General features: G+C 44.8%; 1 protein-coding gene across 1 annotated transcript in view; it reads left to right on the forward strand.

Moving 5' to 3' along the window:
• LOC115550576 (metabotropic glutamate receptor 3) overlaps positions 1-4620 on the forward strand; it is a gene marked incomplete at its 5' end in the record, with an annotated part of 6453 nt that extends 1833 nt beyond the window's left edge. Inside the window, 2 exon segments of the mRNA XM_030365744.1 lie at positions 943-1120; positions 3767-4620. Coding sequence (XP_030221604.1) covers positions 943-1120; positions 3767-3846 — 258 coding nt within the window.
• Positions 4621-10551: the final 5931 nt, after the last annotated feature.

Consider the following 10551-nt stretch of genomic DNA (forward strand, 5'->3'; position numbering starts at 1 on the left):
GGAGCTACATGGACGTAAGCATTGAAACCCTACAACTGTACGGACCTCGGATCAATAAAGACAACCGAGCCACTCTGTGTGTGTGTGTGTGTGTGTGTGTGTGTGTGTGTGTGTGTGTGTGTGTGTGTGTGTGTGTGTGTGTGTGTGTGTGTGTGTGTGTGGCAATGAGCATCTTCCATGGCAGCATTCTGCCGGTGTGATGAATGGCTCCTCACTGGATCCAGACCAAACAGTTACTGTACAGTTTACCCTCCGTGGGTCTCCTTTGATTAAGTCCTGTATTGATCCACGCTGTAACTGTTATCCTCTCGGCGGTAGAGCAGCGACAAAGGTCTGCCAATAAACACCAAAACACTTGTTGCCAAATCCCCTGTTGGCAGAAGTATGTATCACTGCAGGTTGATTCATTTCATGCATTCACTGCAATCTATACTCTGCCTTTACACTTCTATTTATGTTCCTCTGCTTATTGATACGGGCAACATCGATCAATACATCACCTCACACAATAAAAACGCTGTGTGTTTTAAAGGGGCTGTCAAATTTGAGCGCTATCATTCGGGGGGTAATCTATTCAAAATATCCTAGGAAATTGTTAGCTGGGTGTGAGTGAAATGATTTGTGAAAATAAGTTAACAGTGCCTGCGTCTGTATGAGGCAGGCACTGTGCGTGCCTCTGTACTCTGTATGAGTCCATTTACAATAGAGACTGCTCCAGCTAACTTCTGACCAATATTGTCTGATTGGTTCAGGGGAAATCGATCTTACCCGTCAATCACTTTCACACACAGTCTTATCTTCTCAGTACTGGGGACATAGGGAAGACATAGGGAAGGAGAATAGAGGGAGGGAGCATTTTTTTTTTTTAAATCTTGCTCTTTCCACTCTTTTCCATCCTATCTCTTTGCAGCTCCGTTAACGGACGTGTTGCTCTGTCCTCAGGTTCAGACGACCACCATGTGTATATCGGTCAGTCTGAGCGGCTTCGTGGTGCTGGGCTGCATGTTCGCTCCCAAGGTCCACATCATCATGTTCCAGCCCCAGAAGAACGTGGCCAGCCACCGAGTGAACCTCAACAGGTTCAGTGTCAGCGGGCCCACCACCTCCTACCCCTCTCATGGTACGTTCCACTCTGACACACCACACCACATCCTCCTTACTCCCCCCTCAGCTCCCCTCCCCTCTCCTCCCATGCTCTTTGATCCTCTCCCCCCCTTTTCTCCCCCTCCTCCGCTCCTTTACCCCCTTTCTCCCCTCGCTACTCTTCTCTCCCCTTTCTCCCGTCCTCTTCAATCCCCTCCCCTCCTTCCTGCGTGGCCCTCCTCTCCCTCCTCTTCTCTCTCCCTCTTCCCTCTCCTCTCACCTCCTCTCAACCCCTCCCCCCTCATTTCCTTTCCTCATCTCTCGTTCTTTGTCTCTGCTGCCCCTTCTCTCCTCACTCCTCCTCTCCTCTCCAGCCCTAGTCTCTCCCCTCTTCTGTCTGCTTCATCTCCTCTCTGCTGCCCCTCCTCTCCTTCCTTCTACCCTTCTCTCCTCTCCTCTAATCCCCCCCTTCTCTCCCCCTTCTCTCATCTCCCCCCCCACCCTTCTGCAGACTCCCTCCTGCTCTTATTAAAAATGTTCAGGTTATTGGAGATTGGGTATGGGGGAACTAAATCGAAACAATCACTAAGCAGCCGTGGTATTTCATTAAAGGTATAATATGTCATTTCTGCCGCCAGCAGTATCTCAGTCAAAACAATAAGAAAGAAGCAGCATGGGAACACGGGAGTTGTTCTCCATCTCCACCATTGCCTTTGTCAATCTATCTGAAGAGACTGAGGCAGAAAGCTTGTTCACACACCATTAATGTATTCACGTTGCACTTAGTCAAGTTTATTAGCGTCACGTCATTTAATTCTAAGGAAATTGCTGAAAGTGCTACAACGTTATCTTGCCAACATAGCATTAGATGAGTCTGCTAACGAGCAGCTGTAGATATTCTGTGGGGGGGGGGGGGTGGGGGGTTAGTCCCGTGCTGTTAACCGTAGGCGGCACAATCAAACAAAAAATAACTCTTTCAACTAAAATAATGTTTTCAACATTGTTGTAACTTTATAACATTACCGTACACATAAGTGTTCCCACTGAACAAGTGTTGGGTTTTCTTTAAGTTAAAAAGATTTGGGATATTTGATAGATATTCCTTCTCTGAATTAGAGGCGATCTGAAGGGGGGAACTAAAGACTGGATCCTTGGTTTGAGTCCCGTGTGTCTGCCGGTGTATACCCGCCCAGGGGACGTCATGCAGCTGCACTCCTCTCCATAGATCCATCGTTTGGTCAATCTCTATCGTACACAATAGGCAAACTACAAAGCACCCTGCTCGAGGAAATGGCCTGACAAAAAGGCAATTATACCGGAGATGTCTCACGTTTCAAAATGTTCCCAAATGGATTCAAATCTTTGTTTAGCAGCGTATCCCGCTGGATCACAACAGTTAAAAGCAGATAAGCTACGGTGTTGGTGATGCACTGATAGACTGTATATAATAGAGGTTAAACTGACTTAATATAGACTGTATATAATACAGGTTAAACTGACTTAACATAGACTGTATATAATACAGGTTAAACTGACTTAACATAGTCTGTATATAATACAGGTTCAACTGACCTAACATAGACTGTATATAATACAGGTTACACTGACTTAATATAGACTGTATAATACAGGTTAAACTGACTTAAGACCGACTGTATAATACAGGTTAAACTGACTTAACACAGACTGTATATAATACAGTGTTTTGAGATTCTTGCATCCGCAATGCTGATTCGTGAACTCCAGATTGATTCAAATAATGAATTTGCCGGCCGTCTTCTCTGCAGGGAGAAACCAACAGCAATCCTTCCTTTCGCACATGATCATGTTTTCAGTGTCCATGAAGAGGGTCTCTTCACAGACGTCACGTTGGTGTTGCGCGCAGTGCTACAATGAAATAAGACTTTAGCCTTTTTAAACAGTAAAATAATCGACCATGTATGGGAAACATTGTCAATCACTGATAATACAAATTTTAAATTTGAATGACCCGTCCATGTAAAGTCGATGGGCGGAAAACTGCGTTAGCTTGGTGGAAGGGATGAGCCACTTGTCAAAGAAGTCTTGGTTAGCTATAGATCGCAATTGAAATATTGTTTAAAATGTCATATCAATAAATTAGGTCTCTTCCGGATTACTGGTTTCTCGTGTTTCTCCAGAAAGGAGAAAAAAAGGGAAAGGCCATATGACGCCATTGGCATGCGGCCAAATCTAGCGGGTCGTTAACGTGAATTCCTCTGGGTTTGAACATTGTTGGAAACAATGTGGATGACGTCAGTACACAACTCAACAAATACATAACATAGGTCAAGTAGTTTTTAGAAATTTTAATGCAGAAACCGTACATAGGATACCTTTAATGGCCAATATTCAGTCTAACGTCGCCATCCACACGCAGAGCTCAAGAACAACAACATCAGTGTTGAAACGCTGTCATCAAAGTGCATATGGGCGTCAGCAACGACTACAGCTATACCATCTGCTCGTTGAATTCAAATAAAGTCATAATCTCCGGATGTTTCTCTAACCACCATTGCTTATTGTATTAAGAGACTATTATTACCTGAATGCATAATTGAGGTTGAATAATATTGAGATGAGGGTGGGTTGTTTAAGCGTGCCTGTTGATGCTAGCCTGTTGTTCATGCCCCCCCCCCCCCCCCCCCCCCCCCCCTCTCTGCAGCTTCGGTCAGCACCGCCCAGTACGTCCCCACCGTCTGCAACGGGAGGGAGATCGTTGACTCCACCACTTCCTCTCTGTGACGAGCCCCCTTGTATCTGCCCCCCCCCACTGCCCCCCCCCCCACCCCCCCACCCGAATTCCTCGACTGTTAGAAGAAAATGAAAAAAAACACCATCATCCCCCATGTATTCTTTCAAGCACACATTCTCACACACACACACACACACACACACACACACACACACACACACACACACACACACACACACACACACACACACATCCTGCAGACAAATGCATTAGAAAGCACAGACACACACATGGACACGCACACACAGACACACACTTCAACCTCACTCGTGGACTAGAACTTTATTGTTTCACATATGTAGAAAGTGTGTAACTATGATTAAATTATTTTCTAGGGATGTAAATATAAGGAATCAATATTGTTGTAAGTAGAGACACAAAAGAACAAAAAAAAAAGTTTTTAGGAGGAATTTTGAAGCCTTTGTTTTTTGATAGCAGTTTGTTATGATACTGTGTAAATAGCCAGGGTAGCAATCATGGGGAGGGAGGAGGGGGAGGAGGGGGAGGGTGGAGGGGGAGGAGGGGGAGGCGTGGGGGGCTGGCAGTGTGTGGATGGCCGCCCCACCCTTCAATATCCGGTGGACTTTTATTTCGATGCTTTTTTGTAGTTTTCATGGTAATAACTGACTGTATGCATTTCTATTGTGTATCTGTATATTTGTATGATATACTACTGATGGTTCGAACAGCACAATGTTAACATTATTGTAACTTTAGAATGAGTGTGGAATAGCCTAGAATATATACGAAGGACAAGTAAAAAAAAAAAAGAAATCTCATTGACTGTGGATACTGCAGCGGATCATTCACAAATACCGGGTTCTGATCTACCATCACATGTACTTTGCATCCTAAATTCACCTGAAAACAAGCAAGTGTGCCATTTTAAAAGTGTGTATGTCGTTTTGATACAAATTTCCATTTTTGTATTTCTAATCATGGAATCCCTTTTATGTAAATGGCCGTTGTTCCAGATCCGTGTTGACAGTGTTCACTCTCGCCGTCGCACTCCTAGTCATTCATTCACTGGATTCAAGCGATGGCTGAATGGACTGATTATAATAATACGAGTAACTAATGATCGGATGCGATGTTGTACTTGCCGCATCACAGGCGTCGCTGTAGTTTGGTTCTTTCAACAAAAGAAGAACAAAGAGGCACAAAAAGGAAGTAGACTGAATTTTTAAAAATAATAATAAGTCTGTTCTGCTGAAAGCACATTCCATGTTATCAACAGAGAGCTCCAATAGACGGGGCTCTGCTGGTTTGATTTATAGATGTGTAGCTAGGGGCTCTGTGCCTTAATGTGTGTATGGTAAACAAACAGACTGATCATGTGACCTATCCTGCTGAACCCCATCCAACAGATCTGCTAAACCCTTTCCGTCCCCCTTCCAAACATTCCATCGCAGAATGTGCACTTAAGAACGTCTGGAAGGATTGTGATCATTTTGAAAAAAGAACTGGAACTGAATATCTCCCATCTCCTTGTGTTTCTTTAAAAAGATAATAATAATAAAAATTAAAAAAAAACAGCCAACGTACATTTCTGACAAACATCTGCCCAAAAGTGGATGCCCAGATGCCCGGTTGTGGCGGTTCAGCTCCCGTAGAAGAGAGAGAGAGAGAGAGAGAGAGAGAGAGAGAGAGAGAGAGAGAGAGAGAGAGAGAGAGAGAGAGAGAGAGAGAGAGAGAGAGAGAGAGAGAGAGAGAGAGAGAGAGAGGAACAGAAGTGTGGAGCTCTTAATGCACCCATGACACATGATGTCTTTTTGTAGGGCGCCGTTTACATTATTGTGCGCCGGCATGCGGCTGTGAGGAAGCCAAGCGGCCGGAGGAGCATCTGGCCTTGGCAGAGCCAGAGAGGCTCATGGGAAAGGAAGCAACATACATAACTGTCACCTGATGTCAGGTTGAGGCAAACAGACGCCCTGGAGTAAACAAGGCTCAGCAGACGCCTGCGGCACTTTGCCGCCTTCAGCGTCGCGCCTCTTCGTTCACAAGCCAAGATACAAAAGAAGGGAGGATTTAAAAAAAGATAGAGTGGAATTACTAATATTGTCGTAGCACAAGGAAAGGAAACATTATGTTAAGAAAGAGACGATTTACGCAGTATATCGATTTAACATTTTGGTGCAAAATGTTCTCCTCATCCCAGGATGATTTACCTTTAGATGGACTTTTCTCATCGGGCTTCAAACACTTACTTTGGCATGGTGGACTGACGTGCACACATAGAGGCTGCTTCTTACCCGCACTCGTACCTTCTGCATACGCAATGAGAGTCACAAACACATCAGTCGGAAAAATACCCACGGAGAGTGTCAAAGTGTGTCACGAGGATTTGTGCGTGAAAAAAACAACTTTCTGTTGTTGTTTGTGCAGACGAAGCAAAACTGTCAGAACACTTTGGCTTGTGGGTTGGTTCCTCTCCTTCCCCTCTCATGGAAATGATCACCTTAAAGCGAATATAGGCGTAGAGCTGGAGCGAATTTGCGGAAAAAAGGGATGTGTGAAGAAGGGAGGGATGGGGGTTGAAATACAAGGTGCAGGCGGCAAGGTGTGTGTGCGTGTGTGTGTGTGTGTGTGTGTGTGTGTGTGTGTGTGTGTGTGTGTGTGTGTGTGTGTGTGTGTGTGTGTGTGTGTGTGTGTGTGTTTGTGTGTGTGTGGTGGAGAACGATGCGGCAATCTGCTGCTGCTGGATTATGTAAAGCGCTCCCACGGCCCAGAGAGTCACAGCAGAGCAGCGTTGCTCTGGAGGCTTAGAGCATCAAACACACACACACACACACACACACACACACATTCACACTCACACACACACACACTCACACATACACTCACCCAGGCTTTGTGAGCGCAGGGAGGCTGAGCCATTCAACTGCCTGGGTCCTGCCTGCTGCCTCCGGTTGCCACGGACAACCGCCGCCACATTTGCCACCAGAATGTATTTTTCTCCTGCCTGGAGAGGGGGGTGGACGAGTGGGTAGGGAGATGGGGGAAGGGGCGAGGACAATTAAGAGAGGAGGGGAGAAAGAGGAGCTTTGCTGGTGGCGGTGGTGGTGGTCGTCGCACGGCCAAATTGGCCCTTGACGGACGTCGGAGGAGGCTGCCCAGTTTAGGACGGGTCCTGGTCTCCCAACGTCTAATGGTCACTCCAACAGAGCACTTAACCTTGGTTCTCTGTTCATTCAGAGCCACGGTCTCACACTCTCCGGGTCGGCCACTCTGTGTGATCACTCCGTCGACCAACCGCGCTTCAACCTCTCCCTTGCCCTCGCCACTGGGCTATCTCACGCTATACGTGTGAAACTGACTTACCACGGGGGCTAGCCTGCAAGCCAAGACCACCAGAAGCCAAACTACCCCTCCCCCCCGTACCCCATCTAGAACACACGCACACACACACACAACCACACACACAAACACACACACAAACACACATATGCATCACCACAACTCTTAGATCCGAGTTCCCACTGTGAAACATGCCAAGACAGCAGCCTTGAGGACGTGGGAAAGGAATAAGTGGGCAGTGAACCAGGTTGCAACAGGCTGGAGATGGTACAGAACTGGATCCCTTTGAAACACACCAACCTCCCCATTAAAGATAGTTCAGAATCTGAGGTCTCCAGCCGACTCCTGTAGGAAGTTTTATTTCCATCTAATGGGCGATGCCTATGAATAGCAGCATGTAAGTGGAAGCCAGTCGCTGCGGATATTATTCGTAATATTTGTGCGTATGCCAACTGCCATGTGCCCGACAACCATTTCTGTTCTGTAGTCGCACCTTGTGATAGAATCAATGTGTCCTTACTTGGGTTTTACTGTATTCTTTCTGTGTTAATATCCAACTAAAGGTATTCACTCTGGACCTGGCCAATAGCGCTGTGTTTATGTGCAATAAACAGGCTATAATGACATTATGATAAACCATACCAAGTGTTATGTGGCGTCAACATGCCCCTTTATTCATGCTTCTGCTTTAACTGTATGGAATGTACATCCACTATTCCACTGTTAAAAATATCCACTTTGGAAAAAAAAGCTGTGACTGCAAAGGCGTCGTAGCGGAATTGGATTTCCGTCGGCTGGCACATACTCGATGTCCCTCTTTATCTCACACTCGCGTACCTACTTTCAGGCACACACACACACCTACTCACAGCGGGTGTTGACAAATCTTGAAAGGAAGTCCCTCGCACTCCAGCTAATCTGTTCCCAAAGTGATGGAAGTCCAATTAAAGTGCAGTCTAGTGGAGTGCGCTCGTTGTGTTTGCACAATGCTCTCCTCCGTGTAAGACGGATGGAAGGAAATAAAGCTAGAAAAAATGAAAGAATGAAATGATTGAACAGAAATACTTGCTTTACTCCATCATGCGTGCTGATGTATTTGGTATGGTTTCATATAGGTTATACTCTAGTCATAACAGCTGACTTGGCTGCACTTCCCTCTTGTGGTAAAATATGGGCATTACAAACTCTTACATTTACATTGTGGGTCATGGGGCCGTACTTGTGTGAGGCCCCTCTGAATGTTCCAGCCAATGTGCTTATTCGACCAACTGCTTGCATGCACCACTTACGTTTTGTGCCAGAACAACTTATTGTTTTGGGATACCTGCCAATTTGCCCTGTCCCATATCGATTGACAAGCCTTAGTGCAATAAAAAGAATCAGACATTATACTAAATGTTACTTTACAGGGCCAAGTCATTCTTGTAAAAGAGACTTAAATCTCAAAAATAAAGGAATAGTTAAATAAAGGATTGATTAATTGATTGATTGATTTTAAACACTAATGTAAAAATGATGGCAATCTAAGGGAATAAGATCTTGTAAACCTTCCCTAGGGGAAATCTTTCTTTTTGCTTTTTGGATGGGTGAGAGGGTGATTATAGTTATAATCTACAAGATTATAGTTTCGCCTCTACTATAGCACGGCGACTACTAAGAATAATTGTATATGTTAACCAAATAAACACGTCCTCTGTGCTCCCTCCCTCCCAGCGTGTCTCTCCCATTGAGGAGTGTGTTGAACTCTGATTGACAGGCGAAGTGGACTCCCCCGAAGCAATGCCGAGTCTTAACTCGGACATACTTGTCACATGAAGTCCATCCAGAGGAGACGCATCAACGCCACACAGATCTGCTCACAGCGGATTGTACTCACTACTATAATGACTGAGGGACGGCCAGGCCATGTGTAACAAAGTGCACTCAAATAATAGCTCTTGATTCACACCTACTATATCACCTTTAAATGTGCCCCATGTAGGCATACAATACAATCAAGCCGGAAACGTTTCATAGAGATACTAAACATTGCTGAAACCTTTTATTGTAAATCACCCACATATCTAACCACTCTTCACACAGAAGTCGCCAATCGTTCAATCGCACGCAAACACAACAACTTAGCACACAAGGAGACATGAATAGAGGCAGGGACATGTGATTAAGGGTGGGTCTAGCTAGTGTTCCTTTTATTGTATAGAGTTAAACATAAATAAAGTATACTCAGCTAACTTTAGAATTCTAGAATGTATTCTGAAAACTATAAACAGAGCGATGTTCTGATGAACATCACCAACATCATTGCAGAACTACCATACAGACTCACATGTAGACCAATACACAATGGATTTGACATTGCATCACGATCTCCCTCACCATCAGTGCCTTGAGACATTATGATTCCCATTGGGTCAAGAGAACAATTCTGCAACCCTGTATGATAGCATCAGAAGAAACCAACAAACTAGCTGTGGACGTAACCGTGCGTACACGTTAGTGATTGGAGACTAGAATACCCATGTCTCTGCCCGTCCCCTCGCCCTCCATCACCACAGCTGTCGGGCCGGGTTTATCACCTAACCCGGGTTTATCACCTGACCCGGGTTTATCCCCCTCCTTGTTGGCCGACGTGAACCACACGAGAACCACCATCAAATGTTAAGCAAATGAGTATGAGAAAAAACACCCCTCCCATGTACATTTATAAAATGTACAGAAAACGTGCCTATCAAGGAGAAATGGTTCAGGAAAAAGCATCTAGAAAAGGCCTCCATAATTTGGGTCAGTCCACATGTACACCATATCCTAGATAGACACAATAACTATAAACATGTACAAAAGGCATTATAGAAAAAAAAGATTTAGGAAATTATTTCCTCCCCCCCATGTGTAGCTTTTGGTTCAATCCTTATAAAAAATACTTTATTATACTAACACTATTCGGTTTAGGTCAGTGCAGACATAGGCACTGTTTGATACTTTCGTAGGATTTGTCCAATTGAGATTCTGCTTTATTATTTTGCGTTTGATATTTAGAGCCATGGTTGCAGCACTAGGGGGTGCAAGAACCCCCCATGCACCCCATGGTCCGTCAGTCAGTCTGTGTGTCCGTGTCCCGCTGTCCTCCCTTACAGGCTCCTTCTATTGGATGGTAGTCCGTTCCCGTGCTCGTGGGACACGCCCCTGAAAGATGTGGAAGGTGCGAAGTGTGACTACTATTCTGATTTATATGCAAAATAGTAATTTATCACATTGCTAGTCTGTAAAAGATTCAATCATTTATGTAAAATGGATTACCTTTCGGAATGCAAATAATGATTTTGATGGTTGATTCATCTGATGAGTGATTCATTATTATTTTAAAACATGAATACATTTAGGAGGGCTTTTTTACGCAT

The sequence above is a fragment of the Gadus morhua genome, chromosome 9 (assembly GCF_902167405.1).
Source record: "Gadus morhua chromosome 9, gadMor3.0, whole genome shotgun sequence".
NCBI classification, from domain to species: Eukaryota; Metazoa; Chordata; class Actinopteri; order Gadiformes; family Gadidae; genus Gadus; species Gadus morhua.